The 22290-nt window shown below is 37.0% G+C and overlaps 1 protein-coding gene across 1 annotated transcript in view; it reads left to right on the top strand.

Annotated features, from left to right (window-relative positions):
- Positions 1–15856, top strand: part of LOC128861075 (uncharacterized) — an 85633-nt gene extending 69777 nt beyond the window's left edge. Inside the window, exons 12-13 of the mRNA XM_054098962.1 lie at positions 11623–11725; positions 15722–15856. Of these exons, the coding sequence (XP_053954937.1) occupies positions 11623–11725; positions 15722–15856 (238 nt within the window). The remainder of the gene's footprint in view (positions 1–11622; positions 11726–15721) is intronic.
- Positions 15857–22290: the final 6434 nt, after the last annotated feature.

The following is a 22290-nucleotide window of genomic DNA, read 5'->3' as shown; positions in this document are numbered from 1 at the left end:
ATATCCAAAACATCGTTTTTTTTTATTTTAACTCATCATTTGGGCTTACGAAAGGTCTGTGCACGTTTCATTCCCCACAACTTAACGGAGGACCAAAAATTGCTCAGAATTCGACATTTGAAAGACCTCATTAAAGAGGCGAGAAAGGACGAGAACATCCTTTACAACATTGTAACTGGTAATGAAACGTGGTTTTTCCTACATGAACCTGAAACTAAGCTTCAATGTGCCGAATGGAAGGTCCCAGACGAGCCACCACCCAAAAAAAGCGCGTTTGGAGAATTCGAAAATTAAGTTAATGCTCATTTGCTTTACCGATTCCAAAGGAATTGTTCACAAGGAGCTCGTACCAATGGGTAAACCGTCAATGCAATTTTCTAACTTAGCATTTTGAGGCGTTTGTTGTATCGCATTCGTCGAGTTTGCTCTGAATACCGAGAAGGAGGAAGCTGGTGCTTATTGATAATGCACCATCTCTTCGATCCATTCTTGTGACTGATTTTTTGACTAGAAATCGAATTTCAAGCATCAATCACTCCTTGTGACTTCTACCTATTCAGAAAATTGCATTTGGCCATGAAAAGAAAACGTTTTGCGCCCGTAGAGGCCAACCGAAAGGCTTGTACCGATCTTGCAAACTGTGTATCGAGGTCAGAGCGGACTATTGCATACATAAAGTTATCGGAACAAAGCTCCTGTCGTTTCTATTTTCGCTCAGTCTTGTTTAATTTGGACTTCTCCTTGTATACAGAGGCTTATTGTAATCGATTGCTTTTTCAATTAACTGTCTTATGATAAACACGTCATCAATTCTTAATCGGTTTCGACGCAATCCCTGTTGTTCGTCATTAAACCCTGTCTTATTTACCTCATTAGTGATAGTTTTCGTTAGGAGCTTAAGTGTCGCCTTTAAGAGTGTTATTCCTCTGTAGTTATTCAGGTCCTGTTTATCCCCTTTTTTATAAATAGGAATTGTCATGCTTTCACGCCATTCGTCAGGTATCATTTTAGTTTTCAATATTTTGTTGATAAGATGTGTAGGTAATTTCAACTGCCAAATTAGCTCCACCGTACTTACACATCTTATTATGTATGTTATCGGGTCCGGGAGATTTTGCATTCTTAATTTTTGTGATTGCCATTTCCACATCATGTCATCATCAACACCTTGGCATTACAGTCCAGGGTGGACCATTGCCTCCTCTACGCCTCCATTCTTCTCGACAGCCCGCTTTCGCTTCATATTGTGAGATTCTAATCTTTCGAATATCGTCTTCTACGTCTTGCAACCATCGTCTTCTTGGCCGGCTTCACCTTCTTGCTCCTTTAGAATTTACTTCAAACACTTTCTTGGTCGTTCTTACGCTGCTTCTTCTTAAAACGTGTCCATAACACCGTAGTTTTTGGGTCTTTATAAACCGTGTTACATTTCCTCCCGCGATTAAAACACTGAGCTCGTGGTTATACCGTATACGGTATATACCGTCTTTCATATCAGTAAATTCCCGTCATTAACTTTAAAAACCCATGTCTCACAACCGTAGGTGAAAACCCGTCTTATTATAGTTTTGTACATCTGTAGTTTTGGTTCCTTTGATATCAATGCACCCTACATAAGTTTGATATGACCAAAGTATGCTTTGTTAGCTCCCTGAATACGGTCTTGTATCGATAAAGACATGAACTCAAAAGCATAACTTCCGATTCTGATGTGACTATCATAAAAGGATCGTGTCATGTACTTTGTCTTTTCTTCATTTATATTGAGGCCCGCTGGTCTTGTAGCTTGCACTAAGTATGGAAACGTTCTGAAAAGCCTGCCTATTTCTCGTAAGAATCACAATGTCGTCAGTGTATGCGCATATTTCAGTCGGTTTATAAAATATTGTGCCTCCTTGAGCTATTTCGTTTATTGCTGAATGTAGTGTTAAATTAAGAAAAAGCGTTGATACTCGTAGTGAGTCACCTTGACTCATGCCGGATTTCATTTCGAGTTCGTTAGATATTTCGCCATTCATTATTACTTTAGCGTTTGAGTGTGTAAGAGTAATATTGATCAAATTTATGTATTTTTCGGGTACACTTTTTGCTGGTGTTCGATATATTGCTTAAAGCCTTTAAAGAGCCAGTGCAGATTAGTGTAGAATATCTGCGACATGATGAAGCATTGATATGTTGTCGAGCATCCGATTCTAAAACCGCAATTGATGTGGTGCTATACTATACTCGGTGCTGATTTCTGGTTCTGTACTTCTTTGTTGTTCTGTGTTGCTGTATAGGTGTTGAAACACTTAGATATAGGAGTTTCTGAGAAAGATAAATATTCATTTATTGGTTTGACATCCCCCAGACTTTTTCCGCGCTCTATAGAGGTCGCACTCCATATCAGCTGAGAACTGTTCCCAATGTGCTCTTTTTATTGCGTTTACTCCTTTATTTACTATATTACGAATGTTTTTGTATTCATCATGCGGCAAAGATTTTTGTCGAAGCCGTAAGTAAGCCTGTGTTTTCTTTGCGATAAGAGTTCTAACTTCTGATCACTGTGCACAATCACTAAGCTTTTCACATAAGAGCGAGTTAGCCAGAAAAAATAAATAATTACTTCGTCAGTTTATTGTGGAATGTAAAAACAAATGCGCTCTATAAAAGAAGAGTACAGTTATTTACACATATACACTGATGATATTCAGGATAAAGCAGAGTGAAAGAGTTGTCTTTCTATTTTGAAAAGACTGACTTTAAATTACGAGTAAATCAAACACTATAAATTTCAGTAAATGCATTGAAGCATATTTTGAAGTGCTTATATGTATTTAAGTCTGAATGGTTATGCAAAGTTGGAATGCAAAAGTGTTTGAAAATATTGTAAAATTTTCCTGCAAAATTTGTATTAAAATCAAAAATCAACATCAATGCAATTTTGAATAATCAACAAACTCCTATCACTTCCTAATACCACAAGCATGCATACATTTCTATATGGCCTTTGCGCTGCAGTCTTGTACAGCAACGCACATACATATGTACATAATTCGAACGGTCTGCTTGAGGCCTAAGAGTTGGGTGAAAAACATTTTAAGAAAATTTTTATCTCCGTTCTGCAAAAATTTATAAACTTTCTAAATACTTGTCAAAAGTATTAATTTTCGTAAGGTCGTACATGGGTGCGTGCGTGCATACGTTCATAGCAATTCAGTGATTTTCTCATTTCTGCAGTCCCTCGCATGTTAGTTCGTGACATACCCAAACATGCCATTTGCTGTTGCTTATGAGATAAGATTTATTACGCTCACTCATTGAACAACTGGACAATTGTTTTGCATGAGTTGGATGAATGTTGGAAGCTATCGTAGCATTTAGTGTGGACACACTTGCCGGGTGGTAAGGGTGATGGGGTGTTAAAGTTGTAGTTTGGAAGCCATGTCTTGCTCATGACAAGGGAACACAAGATGCCAAACAGGCCGCATTTGGGAAACATGAGCCCTATGTTCAATTCCATACACAAATTCAATTCAAACGGTCGTGTATGTGTATAAATACGAATATATGATATAAATACTGCAGATTCACGCAGTCCAAGGATTCACCTCGGTTGATAAGAGGTTTCTCAATTTGAATTACATTTTCGGGTTGAAGTTTGAATCTCAAATTGGCCAAGGCAATTTGGTATTGTAATAATTCCGAAAAGTCCGAACTGTTTAACAACTACGCAGATGAAACGAGAATAAGGGATTTTCAAGGTCTACTTGACTGTTTCAATTCATAAAAAGTGTTTGCTGAAAGTTATCGAATGTTGGCGGATGTTGTCGGATGTTTTTGTTGATCATACCACCCTGATGAAAAAGTTACCGAAACAAGCGCTAGGGGACGCTCTAAGTCAACTGACTTGAGTTGTTTTTTCCTTTTTTGTTAGGTTGCCTTATCTGTGATTAACTCCCTACCAAAATTTTATGGCCATCGCTTGAAATTTGTAAAAGTTAAGCCGTCTTGAGTAAATCTACCTCGTGTTTTCGATGTGTTACAATTTTAAAAATTGATTTGATTTGCAGACTACAAATTTGTCTTAAATTATGTGTTAAAAATTAGTTCAATAGAGCAAAAAACTTAGAAAAGTTGGGAAAGTTTCGGTAACGATAGCCATTTACAAGTGGCATAAGGGGGTATTCCCATGAGTGTTGGCGAAAAAAGGAAAAGTTCGGGGTTTTTTTTTATGGAAAAAAAACTTCAACTATTTTTTCTTTTTACATTAGATTGTCTGATATTTATTTTATAATGGTATAAAAAAACAAAATTAAAATTAAAATATTTAAAAATGGCTGAGATATGACTCCACAAAAAAAGGGTTGTCGCCGCGCCTCAGCCATGATAACGGCCGTTCTATTCATCTGAAACAAAAATATAAAAAAACATTTTATTCAGGAAGGTTGTCGTCATCATATGAACCAGAATCTTTGAAAAATAATTACATGCAATGAAATGGCAGCCTCTTAAACATGAAAATCACGATTTTACAATTTTTTTTTACTTTGGTGGGCCATAAAAAATCGAAAATATTATTCGATTGTAATAATTATAGTTCATATTATAGGGACATTAATTACGAACACAATGAGACCTTACACGCCCAAATCTGTAAATTATATTTTGATTTATCGTGGCAGAGATTTAAAAAAACGTAAGTTTGCAGGTTTAAGCTGCAACGTTAGGTCAATTGGCGCTCGGCTTTTATTCTCCGTAAATTATGGAGATTTCAAGATTTCTCGAAAATTCCTGTTGGAGATTATTCGGAAAGGATTACAGAACTAAATAATTAAAAAAACAATTTTTTGAACCCAAACATGGGGGTAAAACGCTTAAGAAGAGATCGTCAGTTTCTCAAGGATGACGAACATAGTGGCAGTACGTCGACATCAAAACCAGATGAAAACATCAATAAAGTGAGAGACAAGTTGATCACTAGCCGCAAATTAACCATCAAAGAGCTGGCAGAAGACTTAAACATTGCTTATGGATCCATTCAAGGCATTGCAGTTACTGATTTGTGTTGCTGCAAAGTGGGTCCCAAAGAACCTGATTTTATGCAAATGAGATGAGGGACCGCGTTGATATCGCTAAATACATGAATTTCAAGGCTCAGACCGACCAAACATTCATCAAACGCATTACTGAAGGTGAGAAGTGGGTTTATGAGTAAGTCAAGCATTCCAGACATCAGGCGAGATAGTTGAGGGCTCCAAATGAATCAAGACCAAAAACAAACCATGCCGTTTTCAGTGAAAAAAGAAAGCAATGCTTGCAATTTTTATGGATTACAATGGCATTATGCACCACCATTTTTTGCTGAATGTCAGATTGTTAATAAAAACTATTATTTGGGCGTTATTAGACGTTTATATAAAGCAATTTGCTTAAAAAGAAAAGATATGTGGCTAAGCATCGCGCGGATTTTGAACTATGATAACCCACCGTCGCACAGTGCCATCGACATCCGTGCATTTTCGACCAAGAAAAATAGAGATTGCTATCCAACAGCCATCGAATTGATCCTGCCATTTTTTTCTGTTTGATCGAGTCGGAAAACCATTATGGGGAACGGGGTTTTACAGCCAAAAGAAAGTAAGGGGAAAATCGAAGGCGGCGTGTTGTCTATACCGCAAATAAAGCTCCTGAAGTGTTTCGAGAATCGGATTTCATTTCATTTCATTTATTGCCCAAAATCATTTTAACATAGGAGTTTACAAAGTTATGATAAAATTAGATTATTTCGCATTATCCTAACATACATTTGTATTTATCTAGGAGTTTAAAACTTATTTTTCTTTTGATTATACAATAGGTTATCATTATTATTTGGAATGTCTTTGGCATAATTTTAAAACTTATTTATTTTCTCCCAAAAAGGGCTTAAAAAGGAAATAACGTATATTAAACTTCTATAATTTATTTGGCTATAAATTGATCAATGTTATAAACTAAATTTTCATCGTTGAAGTTGAAAGTATTGTATCGCCTATGATAATATATTGCTTTACTATTTTTATGTAACATATTATTATTTTTTAGTATTTTTAAATATATTGGTGATAAATATTTTTCTGTTAGAGGTAATGATATTTCCCTTGCCTTTGACAGATATTTGTTTATCAGTTCATTTTCTATGAATGTCAGTTTATCAACAAATCTTACTGACGATTTCATTAAGATATTTACATTTTTCATACAAACTTTTATTAGAAACTCTTTTCCGAAAAGTACCACTTCTGTAAGGTTGGCGATTAAGACCGCAACAAATTCTTAAAACATATCGTTCAAATCGTCTGAGTCTCTCCATTTGGCTCGAAGAAATGTTGAACCATATCGGATGAGCATAAGATATGATTGGTCTAATTATTTGTTTGTAAATATTTATTTTAATGCAGTCCGATAGTCCAGGTCTTCTTACTAAATTACAATAGCTAAAGAACATTTTTTTTGCTTTTGTCAAAATGAAATCTATATGTCTTACAAAGTTGAATTTGCCACCTCAAATTTTGCCCAAGTATTTGATTTGTTCTTTGTATTTTATGTTGAATCCATTTATTTTAATTTGAGGCTCATATTTACGAGCATTTGGATATAAGTTTTTACGTATTCCTTTAAGAGTAGTTGTTTCGCCTTTATTGAAGTTTAGTTTTAGCTTCCATTTGTGAAAGTATGTATTTAATTCATTTAGGTATGAGTTAACGGCTTCATTAGCTTTGGTTATGCGTTAATGAGGTCCCAATATAATTATATCATCTGCGTATATGAGCACTTTAATATCACAATTATTAATTTCGGAACTTAATAGTGGGTCAGGGAAATCAGCTAAAAAGATGTTATAGAGAATTGGCCCCAACAAAGAACCTTGTGGCACACCTGAGCTAACGTCTCTTGTCAAAGAATTAAATATACCTTCACTAACATAAAATGATCGCTCTTTTAAATAACTATACAACATTATGCAAAGAAATTTTTTGAAGTTGAACTTCCTGTACATTTTAAATAAGATTCCTTCCACCCAAGCAGTATCGAATGCTTTTTCCAAATCTAGACTGACTAATATCGTCGCCTGTCGTCGATTTAAATTACTACAAATAAAATCAAGAATCGGATCAAACGCATAAGTGTGTTGGAGTTGATGGGAAGTGCTCTGAAGGCGATAATATCACTTTTGAGGAATAAATCGTATTTTGGATTTTCTGAATATATTCCGGGAACAATTTGATCAAGGTGGAACAAGCGGATTTCAATTTCGATGCTATAAAAGTGTCAAATTTGGCATTCGACTAACCCGCCGTAATGGCTCTGAAGGCGAACACTCCCAGCCGAACTGTTGTTGGGATCAAAAGGGAGTCTTATGGTGCTCACACTCACCAACGTAAACGTACGCCTGTATCAGCTGATACGATGAAACTAATGAGAGCCTCATGCAAATGAATTCTCACCACCGTTCCGTTCCGTAGTATTGTAGATCGTTGTTTCATCGTGCCAGCTGATACGGGCGTACGTTTACGTTGGTGAGTGTGAGCACCAATAAACGTATTACGAACTGGCGAAGATCTATAAATCTGGTTTCGCTGTTTTGACTTGCTTCCAAGCTTATAATATTTGATTATAATGGAAGCATCGCTCTTTTTTTTCTGTTATACCGATTTTCGAATTCTAAATTTTAGTTTATCTGTTATAACAGTTGGCGAACGCAATAGCCGAATGGGTTGGCGCGCAACTACCAATCGAGACTGCGTAGGTTCGAATCTCCGTGAAACACCAAAATGAAGAAAACGTTTGCTCTAATAGACGCAGATAATGGCAAGGTTCCGAATGTATTTCTGCAATGAAAAAGCTGCTCATAAAAGGTATCTGCCGTTCGGAGTCGGCTTAAAACTGTAGGTTCCTCCACTGTTTGGAACAACATCAAGACGTTCACCAAAAGAAGAAGGAGAAGTAGCTCGGCCAAACACCTAACAGAAGTGTACGCGCCAATTATTTATTTATTTGTTTTTGAAATATTGTTGGCTCATAGTATTTAGCTTCACCTGAGTTGCTAGCCCAGCAGCCAATCTTTCCATTGAAAGAAAAGAACGGATGTACAAAGCGAAGTGGAAGGAAACCAAAGTTTAGCGTTAGATATGTTCGGGAAATAAAATTTTACTTATGAATAAATCAAATAGCCCTGCTGAAATGAAGAGTGTCATTTAGAAGTTAAAACCAGTCGGCCGCAACAAGTTTTGCAAGCGGATTCTAGTCTAGAATGTGTAAAATGAGTACCTAAACCTTAGTTAACCACACGACGTAAACAGGCCAGATTGACAATTGCAGAAAGGTACACATTTTGGGAAGATTAATGGGAAAGAGTAATTCTTGTCTCTTTCTTTCTTTTTTCGCTTTCGAATCAGATGGTTTCTGAATGTATTGACATGATAAACGGTAGAAAAAGGGGGAGAAAATGATTTGTAATTTCGGAGATGGTTCTGTCATGGTTTGAGCAGTTATTAGTGCCAAAAGCAACACACCTGCATGTTTCAGATCGCCAAAACTGAATAATGTCAAGTATATAGGTAGAACTGCTAGACGTAGTACTCATCACTTTTTTGATGATAGTTTCGATGAGAGGTGGATTTTCCAGCACGACAGCCGTTCATGTTTCCAAAGCAACGAAAGCGTTTTTGGCGGCGCACAAAATATCAATTTAAGAATCTGCTCCCTGACCTTAACCCAATTGAAAATGAATAGGCAATACTTTCTTAATAGGTTTTCGAGAATGTAAGACAGTTTGACAGCGGTAAATTTATCAAACTATTATACAAAAATTAATCAAGTCGATGCCGCTGACTTCAAAAAGTTATAGTCAAAGGAAGATCCAAAATTACTAAGCTCAGAATTACAAATAAATAGAATAAAATTTGTCTTACACTTTTTTCGTTACATAGATTTTACTTTTCTTAATAATTAACTTAAGTTTCTGGAAATATGTGCTCATTTCTTGATATTTTAAAACACTTATCATTAAAAATGTTTAAATAGCAAAAACCTACAATAAATTGTTAGTCCTAAAAAATTAATACAGTCCGTGTCAGAAAAAAAACCGCGATTATTCATGAAGTATAAAAGATATATATTTAAAAAATTTTGAAAGTATGTAAAAATAATCCTGGGGAGGCCTGAATGCTCTGACACACGTCAGATGAAGAAGATGGCAACAATGAGTGCATTTAGGTTAAATGAAGCGGTTCGCTGAAAGGGAAAAGCTCATGGCCATGCCAGTCTAATATTGCGACAAACCCAGTATACCTCGAAGAGAACTGACCACATCGTCAGGACGGTAACATTCAGTAGTAATTTTGTGACTCTCTTTCCATCTCAGAAAGAGTGGAATAAGGGATTCTCACTAAACAAGTTCGACACCATAGTCTATACAGATGGCAGTAAAATGGATTGTGGCTTTGGAGCTGGTATATATTCTGACAGACTTAAAATTGAAAGATCTGCGCGTCTCCCTAATGCTTGCAGTGTCTTTCAGGTGGCAATTGGGGAAGCTTGTAGGCTACTAATCGCAGATCCCGCTTTTAAGGGCAATATCGCTATTCTGTCGGATAGCCAAGCTGCAATCCAGGCGCTGGGCTCAGCTACAACAACCTCTAAAATGGTGTAACAAAGTAGGAATAGCCTCACCACCTTGAGTGTAAACCTTAAAGTTACCTTAATCTGGGTCTTGGGTCACAGGAGGCTCCTGCATAATCGGCATTCACACTACTAGGTGCAGTCAAGAGTGAAATTTCCCTAAAACACCTCCGAATCGCGGATTGTAGGTGTAAAGCCCAGACGAAATGCACAATTAGCAGAACGTTATGGCCCACCTACAACCTTAAGCCATCGTCAACATTGATAAACATGAAACGACGGGATGTCTGGAGACTAACGGCAGTCATAACTGGCTTTTGGTCTATGGGAGAACAAGCAGCCAAAATGAGCATCCCGCACAACAGGTACTGTCACAGTTGTAAACAACCAGAGGAAAAGGAAACAATCTTCCATTTCCTCTGCGAATGCCCTGCCTTATAGAAGGACAGAATGTTAACCCTGGGTAAACCGCTGTGCGAGAGTCTGGAACAGCTGTCTGGCTTAGTTGTCAATAACCTGATAAGGTTCCTGAGCCACACAGACTGGATATAGGATGTGGCGACAAAATGGTGCGGACGCGCTAGTTGGATTCTGGAAGAAACACTACTTAAACCAACCAACCAACCATGTACAAAACTACGAGTCGCAATTACTCAATAAGCTGTATAGTCTTATCGTTGTCGAGTATTGCCTGGCATCATCAAGCTTAGAACCAGCTTTTCGTCGACAAAGAGGACCAGATTTTGCGAACTTGATGTACGAGTTGCTTTAAATCGTCGACTGGCTTTCCGGCAAGGTGCGTTTTCATAGTTCCTCACACATTTTCAATGGGGTTGGCGTATGGGGACTGGGAAGGCCAGTCCAATACTGTGACACCATTTTCGTGTTCTGTTGTTTCTCAATGTGCTTTTTCTGAGAGTAGTGGTTTTGACGATGTGGGACGGTAGGATATGCTAGCCTGCTTCAGTCGACGTTCGACGGCGTGGATACTCACATCTATTCCCTTTTTCGGACGAAATGTGTGTGCTTGGCGTAGTCGCAAAGAAGGGCCCCGCTTAAAAAGTTGGACTCGTTTCAAGCCGCGCTTGGAAAAGTAATCAACATGTTTGTACACTTTATACCGCTGATTCCTCATCACACCAAACTTTTTAAGATAATTTCGGATAATAATGTGTTGCTCCAAAGGTTGAGTCGAGATACTACCGTACCACCAAGATGGTGAAGTCTGTGTCTGCCTGATGCAGGACATTCGCAAAGGGCATGTTCTGAGCTTTCTATGACCATTCGTCTGGGTAACTTCATGCATTTATATATTAGGTAGTACCTGGTTTATTTGTGAATGTAATCAAAAAAAGAAAAAAAAAAAAACAGAACCAAACAATCATTTGATAAACTTTTAAAATAAATGTACTTACTGATCACCCCTCGTACATTGCATCTCCTACTTAAGTGCACACATACGAGTATATTTATCTGTTAGTTCTTGCCGCTATTGAACAGCAGCGTTGGTGCCACATATGGCATGTGGCAGATATGAAATTAGCATGAGTTGGTAAGTAATAGCATACCTGCCTGTAAATTCCCCAATGAAATATGAATCTGAATGAGAATTAATTCAAGTTTGATTGTGGCACATGTGAACTCACACGCCCACCCCCAGTCCGAGAAGCATGTAGGCGTATGAGCAGATGTGCAACATGACGTTTGGAATTTAGTTGAGCGTATGTGGTTGAAATCGGCAGGATTTTATGGTATGTAATGGTGGTCTACGTGGAAAGCAATAAAAATTTTAAAAATAAAAAAATAAAAGACTTTTCGCACAAGTAACATCTGATTTTGTATTTCGTGTTTTTCTAACTCATTCTTTATAAGTTTATTTTTGCATAATACTCGTTCTATTATCCTTTGGTTTTCTACTAAAATTGAAAGGAAAATGTATTAGAATGTATTGTAATTTTGTTTTACGGTCCCTTTCAGTTTACGGCGTGTCACGGAAACCGGTCTAATGGATTATCAGCGAAAAGTGTGGCATTCTCCGAAACCGCGCTGTGTTAAACAAATACATACAGATGATTTGCGGGTGAGTGTGGGTTGGGCTGAAACAAATTAAAAGACGAATGAAAAATTCAAAAAGTTGAAGCTATTTTGATGATATTTTATATAAGACGGAGCTTAGTTAATATTAATCAATTTCTTTATACGAGGGTTGCCATTTATATTTCCAGCCTTGGGCACTTCTAGTGTTCTCAGACACCATTTAACGTTTCAATAGGAAAGTTTGATATATCAGGTCAGTCCATAAATTCGTGCGTATTTTACCCATAGTTTCACTTTTGTACGATTTTTGCATACAAAAAATTATTCGCGGAATATAACGGAACTATATTTTCTTTGCATATTGTGCATTCAACAAGTGATTTTAATCGCGGATAGAAGCACGCTAAAAAATAAAATGGAACCTTCGAACGCGTATAAGAGGCATATTTTGTATTTTTTTTTATAAAAGTGGGGAAAATGCAACAACTGCTGCTGCATAAATAAACACTGTTCACGGAGAGGATACCGTGAGTGTAAGGACTGCGCAAAAGTGGTTTTCAAAATTCCGAAGTGGTAACGGCGACGTGGAGGAAGCCCCGCGCGCTGGTCGTCCTGAAGTCTTTAACTCCGACGCCTTGCTCGAACTCGTGGAAGCTGAGCCAAATTCGACAGTCGATATGATAACTCAAAGGTTAAATCTACCGCATGGAAAAGTTCACAGGCACCAGGTTCAGTTGGGAAAGGTTTCAAAGCTGGGAAAGTGGGTTCCGCATAGACTTTCCGTCACCAACCTTCAGCAGAGAGTGAATGTGTGTTCTCAGCTGCGGCAACGGCTTGAAAATGAAAGTTTTTTGAACCGTATCGTTACAGGTGATGAAAAATTGGTAATCTACAATAATCCTGTTCGCAAACGCTAATGGCTAGATAAAGATGAAACACCAGAAGGGACCCCTAGATATGACCTTCCCCCCCCCCCAAGAAGATTCTCCTGTCTATTTGGTGGGATATGGCCGGTATTGTTTATTATGAACTTCTGGAACCAAACCAGACGATAACTGCTGATTGTTATTCCCATCAGCTATCAAATCTGAATGGGGCACATAACAAAAATCGGCCATCTTTAGTGAATAGACGCAAAGTTTTGTTTCACCACGACAACGCAAGACCTCATACCGCAAGGCAAACATTAGGCAAGCTGAACGAGGTGGGAAGGGAGCCAATGCCGCATCCACCATACCCTCCGGATATTGCATCTTGTGATTATCACCTTTTCCGTGGACTTCAATCCCATGTGAGTAACAAGAACTACTCCCCAAAAGAAGCTATAAAAAGGGATATCGAAGCGTATTTTGGCTCCAAGGACAAACAATTTTTTGAGCAGGGAATTAAAAATTTGCCCAAACGTTGGGAAGACATTGTAAATAATGAAGGAAAATATATTATTGATTAATAAAAACTTAAAGCATCTTTTTTATTAATTTTAAAACCACCTTTTAGGAGGGAGGGGGGCGGGGGGTGAGGTAGGGTAAGGGTTTGCCCTTTCAGAAAATCGATTGTTGTTTTGTCTTATTTTATTGCTTAACATTTCAAGAATATATTCCCAAAATTTTAAGCCGATCTGAGCAAAACTATTGAAGTTATTGTCCAAATAGTCTCGCGTCTTAGCTCTGACAGGTGCGAGCGTTCGAGAAGTCTCTCAAACTTTTAAACGCGTTTTTCTCAAAACTACTTTTTGAAAGTCGGTGATCACTGCCATTTAAAAGCTACTTGACCGATTCATTCCAAACTTGGCACACATTTTCTTCATATAAAATGCCTCCCCCAACGCTTAGTTTATATTTTTTTTTACATGAAGGGGGTTTCCAGCCCACAAAATGGCGGACATTTTTTGGAAATTGAAAATAGGAGTTTTCACTTTGGACCAAAAATTTTTAAACGAAGAAAAATATTTATAAGCCGACAACGTTTAGATTTAAGGGGGAAGATTTAATGATACTTTGACTAAATTTGAATTGGTTTTGGTTTCAGATAATTTCCCACCGAGATACAGTGATCACTGCAAAATGTTTGATTTTTCAAGACGTTCCCGGACATGGTCTGTCACCGGCTTATTTTTAGGTATTTCCGCATGAAAAAATTACAGAATATAATAATTATATATAGTTAGTTAAAAGTATGCTTAATAATGTACAAAAGGTTTTAATAAATGCTCAATCCATATTTAAGAAAAAACTTCCCAAAAATAGTGTTTTTTTCCGCTGAAACCCTTGAGGGGTGTTTATTTGAAGCCGGCACACAACTCGCCTTGACGATGCTTCTTCGCAAGATGGGCATTCGCTGCCAGTAACCTTCTACCCGTCCGGTAGCCTTCAGCTCACCATCATTGCAGCTCCCTTCTTGAGCTCTGCAGACTGGACCAGAAAAGGACACAGACGACCGAGTCGACCACGAAATACTTGGAGGCGTGAATTAGAAGCAGTTAACCAAACGTGGGATGTCGTAAAGAGAACAGCCGTTAAGAGAATAAGATTCAAATGTTTTGTTGGAGCCCAATGTTCCCAAGAGGAATAATAAAGGAATGAAAAAAATTAACCTCAAAATTGAAGTTTTAACACAAAAAATGCTGCAAAATCTTATGAAAAATGTAGAGAAAAAAGTCCAAATGTGCGTCACAGGAAATGTTGACCATCTTCTCATTATCATTTACGGTCTTTATTCCAATAAATTGGATTATATTAAATAAAATTTTAACCGGGAGGAGTCAAAATTGTTAAACAGGATGGGCCAAATAAGACCTACTAATGTTAGGTTAGGTTAGGTTAAATGGCTGCCCTAGCTACGGGCTCACTTGGACAAATATTAAAAATTCGTTGTGGTGCCATACATGGGAGAGGAGAAAGGAGAAGGGAAGGAAGAAGGAGCCTTGGGATTTGAGACGATGATGACCATACATTTTACGTCGACGCCGACGGTGGCTGATTTGCGTTCGTAGTTAGTCTCAACAAGCTACTGATGAACTTCACCAAATTTATGATATTATATTTACACCGGCTATATCCGCAGGCGTAGCGAAAAAGTGAGAACCCAGATGTCTAAGTATTTGCCAGACGGGAGCAGGGCAGCTGAGAAGACGGTGTTGAGATGATTCCACCTCGACCTCCAGACAGTTTCTGCAGAACGGACTTGAGGCAATCCCAAGTCTCACGGCATGAACACCTAACGGACATTGTCCGGTAAGGATGCCCACCAAATTCGAGAGCTGGGGCTTTCTTAGCCTTAGGAGTTCCCTTGAGCGTCCCCGATCTACCCGTGGCCAGAAGGACCTCGCGATCATGCACGTTTGCGCACTAGCCCAGCGCTCGTTGAGTTGAGTCGAGGCCCATCTTTCCTGGAGCAGGCCACAGGTTCTCAGGGGAACCCCAATTCTCTCATTTCGCGACGAAACCGTCCCCAAAGTTCCCTGTCTAGCCAGCTGAAAATCCAAGGCAACACACCAACATCAGTTGCACCCATCTAAATGTACTGTTTGGTACGGTGTTATGGCCACTAGAGTTATCGGTCCATATTTCTTCGAAAATGAGGATGAAACGCCAGAATCGATTTCAGGAGCTTCTTACAGAACATTGATTGAAAACTGTTTGCGGCCAATGGCGGAACAGTATCCTAATTTGTGGTTTCAACAAGATGGAGCAGCTGCGCATACTGTTAGGCAGTAGTCTTTAGTCATTAGTAGGTCTTATTTGGCCCACCCTGTACATTTCACTCAAATTTGCATAGTTCCCATGTACCAGATGGAAGACTCTTTATACAAGTTCTCTGGAGCGCAGTTTACTTGTGGCATATGTTAGGCGATTAGCTGAAATTTTAAATTGCAAGAAGGCGCACCCTTATTATAAGCATATTCAAATATACATAAAATCGTGCCTTTTCCGATTAAAATATTGCACTAGACTGGTATACTTGTATGCATGTATATGTAAAATTTTGTACTTTTTTCTCATGATAATCATACCTCGCTTTCTTTCACACACTCGCACAGGTCGACATACAAACCTTTGCATCAGCACTTTTGGTTCTTATCTTTGGCTGTGCAGTTAGTTTACTGGCACTCAGCATTGAGCTTATACAACATAAATTATGGCAACGCTACACCGAGCAGACAGAAGAAGAATAAGGTTGAGCAAATGCGCTTGTATGTGTGGTAGTGGCCACCGATAATGCCTGCCACAGCAGTGACAGCCCACAACTATGAGACGACCTACTATACCTGGGACAATGACACTTAAACAAGATACTAAACGCCAGCCCACGGCTGCAGCAACCACAGCCAACAATATTCACACGCGCAACATTTGCATAGTACTTACTAATGTACTACTACATACATACGAGCATCTGCGACAGCATGACCGCCCCGGCGTATACGAGCGCTCACAGAGTCTATTGTATATGCATCACTATTGGAGCTACAGTAGCAGTATTACAACTTGGCTATGATAGCTAGCACATACATACAAACTATGAGGCTACTCAGGTAGCCGGCACGCACATTTACATACAACTGCATTCACATTGGCACTAACTTATGCACTGGCTTTGGCAGCCGCACTGGCAGCGGTGCAGACACTGACTGAGTTACCGTCACGGGTAGTGACATTGACGTGTTAGACGCTGAGACAATATGGTTAATTGCATATTTTTAGCTGAAACACAGCAGGTGGTGATAATTTAACTTGGATGGCGTATTAAATATGGAAGCTGATAATACTGCAGCTTATGGCTTGGACCCTCTGTGAAGTTGAATGTACGGTGTGCAGAGAATTTGAGAGAAAATAATTAAATTGTGAGCACATATGAATTTAAAAGCACAAAATGCACCAAAAAAGAATTTTTTTGAAGTTTTCTTTCTGTTGGAATCAATCACGTAAGTGCAGGTCGCCGACTCGCGTCAAAGTATGGCACATCAACAATTTCTATTTTTCTTCCTTTTTAGAATATTTATTTATTCTGTATTGATTATTGACGAAGAAATCGTACAAATCCAGGTTTATAACTTTGTAAAAATATGGAAAAAAATCCACAAACTTTTCATTTCAATTTCACGGTTTCAATTAGAATTTCCAGAACGATTTTTGGTAAGTAGTTTTATAGCTCATTAAATTTTAGTATAATAAACTTTGAAGTTGCTAAAACCTCCACGGATTTTTTATAATCTTTTTTCCTTATAATTTTTTTTCTATTGTATAATTTTAGTAAATAATGCAGAAAGCCGCTCTCTCTTAACGAACAACATAACATCACATTTTGTTGGGTCCCGACCGCCACGGAGTGGCGCAAAATAATGGAACGGATGAGTGTGCAAGGAAAGGCTCTGAGCTTGATCTTCTGCGAGTGGTAGAGAACGTAAGCATTCCTCTAAACGAACTAAACACTGCGATTGACTTGAGCGCGGAGGCCAATGGGGGTCTTTGGTCTCTGACTACTAACTGCAAGGACTGCAAAGCGCTCAGGCCAAAACTGTTCAGGTACAACAGATTGCCACAGTGCCTGTACTTCGCGTGGAAGACACTCAAGGCATTAGGAAGACGTACATATTTTTGAACTCTAAGTCTATGAGAATATACTTATATACCTGCTCCTACATCACAATCAATTTTAGAGCCAGTATTTAGACACAGCCTTTAAAAATGGCTTGTTACTTTGTGTTGTAGTTTGTCCTCAAAGCATTAACAATCACGACAGTGCCATAGTCTTATCATAGTAGAAATATCATAAGATAAAGTCAAAGTATATTTGCTTTTTTTTGTGAAAATTTTATTATAAAAGTCATACCTAGTTCCCTAGGAAGGTCCCCTCCTTTTACATTTGAAATTCTTATCTTGCTAAAATTATTGTAGAAAAATGGTAAAGCCAATTTTTGCTGCCTTGAAAAAGAATTTATGCTTGCGAAATAAATGACTTTAACCTATAAATTCGCTAAAGCAATAATATTTCTTCAACGCCGTTCTAACTGACATCCTTGCGCAATATATTTTGCATTTTCTCCTTCGAATGGAAAATAAAATAAGCACCGATTAATAAGCTGGCATCTACCACATTTCCTGTGCCATGTTATGACATAAAATGCAACACATGTTTCGTGGAAATACTGCATGCAACAACAAGCAGAGAGGTTATTCGGTCGAGTCCAAGAGGAGTTGCGTATGATGTGTTGACAATTTTAAATGTGAATTAAATTTAAATATTTAAAAATGCAATTACCGCATACAAATTAACATGTCAGCACTTTTGCTTGCCACACGCAACAAATGAACAAAATAATGCAAAGACTTTGTATGCAGCCTGGGTACGGAAATGCCACTAAGTATGGATCTATGTAAATTTGTGCCAGAAAGGCAAGGAATATTGTCGAATGTACATACATACGTCCACAGCTAAAACTATGTATATATACAGGGTGATACATGCGTGATGTAGGTCTTAGAGAAAAATTATTTGTATATGTTAAATTAACGTTTGTCAACCGCTGCCTGTATCGTATTTTGCGCATTTTTTGGCCCCGTGCAATATCCAGCTTATATATATATATATATATATACTATATAATTGGCGCGTACACCCTTTTTGGGTGTTTGGCCGAGCTCCTCCTCCTATTTGTGGTGTGCGTGTTGATGTTGTTCCACAGTTTCAAGCCGACTCCGAACGGCAGAAACTTTTTCATGGCAGAAATACACTCGGAGGTTTGAAATTGCCTGCCGAGAGGCGACCGCTATTTATATTAGGAAAATGTTTTTCTTAATTTTGATGATTCTCTGAGATTCGAACCAACGTTCTCTCTGTGAATTCCGAATGGTAATCACGCACCAACCCCGGCTACGGCGGCCGCAATATCCAACTTGGACCTGCTAAAAAAAGGTAGCCAGCTTGACGCGTGGTGACTGAAATTCGAAAAAGGAAGTGACAGTGGTGGGGACATACGCTTAGAAAAAGTGATGACAAAGTTGCTAGGCAGGCCCTGCGTTGGAACGCTCAACAGAAGCTGAAATGAACTCTCTTGGTCTTACGTTCAACAACTGGGATATACGAGTATAGCTCAAAACCGTTTCCGCTGACGAAGCGTTCCAAGCGCTTTATGAGAAAGGTCGTTTTGCAAGAAAGGCACTCATCATGAGCGATGTGTCTCGGTTTCACCAAACAAATGCATTAGCAAGTAAGCAAAACTGCCATATATGAGGTACTGAATCTCTATATGATATACAAGAAAAAACTATGAACCCACTGTGAGTCACTGTTTGGTGTGGTTTTAGGGGCTGGCGGAGTAAGCGGGCCATACTTCTTCGAAAATGATGGCAGTAACGCTGTTATGGTGAACTGTGAATAGTGAACGCTGAACGTTTTCGTGACATGATAACAAATTTTGTGTAGCCCGAATTAGAAGACATCAGCTTTGGATTGTGCCTTCAACAGGACGGTGATACTTATCAGCCACACAGCGCACGACACAATGGCCCTGTTGCAAAGGTAAATCCCAGGACGCATTGTCCCACGAAACAGAGAGGTCAAAAGTCCACCGTGCGGATCTTGGGTTTTGACATCAGAGTGATTCCATGTCGAGTGATCCACGTATTTTGGACTATGCCGTAAATTTATTAAGAAATTAACTTAAAAATATTTCGAAGTAAATTTGATAATTTTCAGATTTATTCGATGCTGAAAATTTTGGTAAAGTTTTTTAAAGTGAAATATCTCTTTCCTTTAAATATTTTTTTACATTTTCGTTTTATGTTCAATTGTTTTGTAGGAACACATCTGGAGCTTCCCGAGACCTTTTTAAGTTTTCATGAGGGAGGGGGCAAAAAGTCTGAGTGGCGTGTTTTTCGAAATAAAAAAAATGCTTTTTTCCAAAAATTCAAAAAGGTTATTTTTACACAAGGCAAAACAGAAGCAGTTTTTTTTTCAAAAATTCAAAAAAAGGTTTTTTTCACACAAGGCAAGGAAAACATTGTTTTCCCTAAAATTAAAACACTGTTTCCTCCCAAAGAATACACATTTTTTTTTACAAACAAAAAAAAAATTGTGGAAAATTTTGGGAAAAAATGTTTTCTCAAAAATTTAGAAGTTAGAAGTTTTCTTTATTCTGTTTTTACAAGCTTTCTTTACAAAAAAATTAAAAAAAGAATTTTTTGAATTTTTGTGTAATTTTTTCCCAAATTTCCAAAATTTTACAAATTTTTTTTTTTAATTTTAGGGAAACAATTTTTTTGAATTTTTTGTCATTTTTTTCAGAAATTTCCCAAATTTTACACACTGTTTTTTTTTTAATTTTGGTGCAAAGAAGTTTTTTTCCCCAAAGTAAAAACAAAACAAAATTATGTATAATACAATTTTGGAAATTTGGAAAAAAAAAATTCTTCTCTAAAGTTTAAAAAAATTTTTCTCCTCAAAATTGAAAAAAAATAATTTTTCCCAAACATTACAAAAAAAATTGTGGAAAATTTTGGGAAAAATTGTTTGAGAAAAAAATTTAGAAGTTAGAAGTTTGCTTCTTCTTTTTTACATTTGGCCTTTTACTGGCCTTTGCCAGTTTTTCTTTACAAAAAAAAAAATAAAAAAGTAATTTTTTTGCTTTGCGTTTGCTTAAGTTTACTTATAATTTTATTATCATGTAAGCTTTAAAAATAAATAAATAAAAACAAGAATTCTTTGAATTTTTGTGCAATTTTTTCCCAAATTTCCAAAATTTTACACAATTTTTTTTTAATTTTTGGGACAAAATTTTTTTTGAATTTTTGGATTTTTGGGTTTTTAAGGATTTTTTCCGCCAAAAATTAAAAAAAAAATTGTGTAAAATTTTGGAAATTTGGGGGAAAAAAATGTTTTCTCTCAAGTTAAAAAAAGTATTCGCCTCAAAATTGAAAAAAAAAAAATGTTTCCCAAACATTGGAAAAAAAAATTGTGAAAAACTTTGGCAAACATTTTTTTGAGAAAAAAATTAGAAGTTAGAAGTTTCTTCTTTTTTTACATTTTATTATAGCCTTTGCAGTTTTTCTTTATAAAAAAATTAGAGAGAAAACAATTTTTTTAAGTTTTGTGTAATTTTTCTCAAATTTTCAAAATTTTACACAATGAAAACAAAATTATGAATAATACAATTTTGGAAATTTGCGAAAACATATTTTTCTCTAAAGTTTAAAAAAAAGTTTTCTCCTCGAATTTGGAAAAAAAAATTTCCCAAACATAAAAATTTCGAAAATTTTACGCAATTTTTTTTAATTTTTGGGAAAAAAAATTTGTTTGAGTTTTTGTGTTAGGAATTTTTTTCCCAAAAAATTGAGTACAATTTTTGAAGCTTGTTGAAAAAAAAAATTTTCTCTAAATTAAAATAGTTCTCTCCTCAAAATTACAAAAAATTTTTCTTCCCCAAAATTAAAAAAAAAAGTTCTTTCCAAAAATTCTTTCATACAATTTTCTTCTTCTTCCTTACCTTTTTATTATAGGTTTTGCCTGCTTTTCTTTACACGAAAATTAGAGACCATTGAAACATTTTAGAAAACTAAAAGCAACTGATATACTTTATTTGTAAAAAAAACTATATACTACAATAAAATTTTCAGCCTCGAATAAATCTCAAAATTAATATATTTTCTGAGTTTACTTCTTGTTATACTCAAGCCAACTAATAAATAAAATTTTAGAAACATTTACGACAAGTTCCAAAATATTTAAAGCACTTGAGATGGAATCGCACACCATTGGACTATGGCGACAAACCCGAGCTGTGCCAAAAAGCCCGGGGAGCCGGGGTGATACATAAATACCATAGACTAAGAAAAATTTTCACACAAAAAAAGCCTTCCTGCAAATTTTATTGTAGTTTACCTATAAAAGTAAATCTGCGTGCTTAATAAATCACCCTGTACATACGGATGTATGTAAAGGTTTGCGAATTTCATTGTTTAACAACACTCTTGGCCTCTCCTATTGCTTCGTGTGTTTTCATATTGTTTTTTGCTGCTGCTGATGCAGCAGATTGTCTGGTAAGCTATTTTAATTTTCATTGCATTCATTGCTGTCACAAAAGCAGCAGCAGGAATATGAGCTGCGATGAAACGAATGCAAAGAGAAGCAAAGCGACTTGGAAAAAAATTAAAATAGTAAATTAAATGTTATGTTCAGTGTGAGCTGGAAATTGTTTTTTGCATAACAAAAATGTGTACGCTCTGATGCCTTCATTCACATACATACATACAGTTCTACACTTACTAAGTACATACATAAATACATCCTGATAATACAATGAGAATCTTACGTCCTTGAGAGGTTTGGATAGAGCTTCTACTTCCAAGAAATGGAATTCACAACCAAAAACCCAACAGCAAATATTCATGAGGAACACAGAGTTAAGAAGGGCTTAACTTTAGGTGGGACCAAAATTAAGGAACTTATCTTCAATTTTTCAAAACTTCTTGAGATTTCACTTTATATTGTTTAGGTAAAAATGGTATTCATTTTGAATTAAGCGCATCAGCATTTTCGACACCTGACCTTCTTTGCTTGATCTTCTTCTGCATCGACGTCAAGAAGCTGCCGCAGCAGCCTGGGTTGTTT

Source organism: Anastrepha ludens, chromosome 4 (assembly GCF_028408465.1).
Source record: "Anastrepha ludens isolate Willacy chromosome 4, idAnaLude1.1, whole genome shotgun sequence".
Lineage (NCBI taxonomy): Eukaryota > Metazoa > Arthropoda > Insecta > Diptera > Tephritidae > Anastrepha > Anastrepha ludens.
The sequence above is the reverse complement of the archived record's forward strand: the minus strand, read 5'-3'. Positions and strand labels throughout refer to the sequence as shown.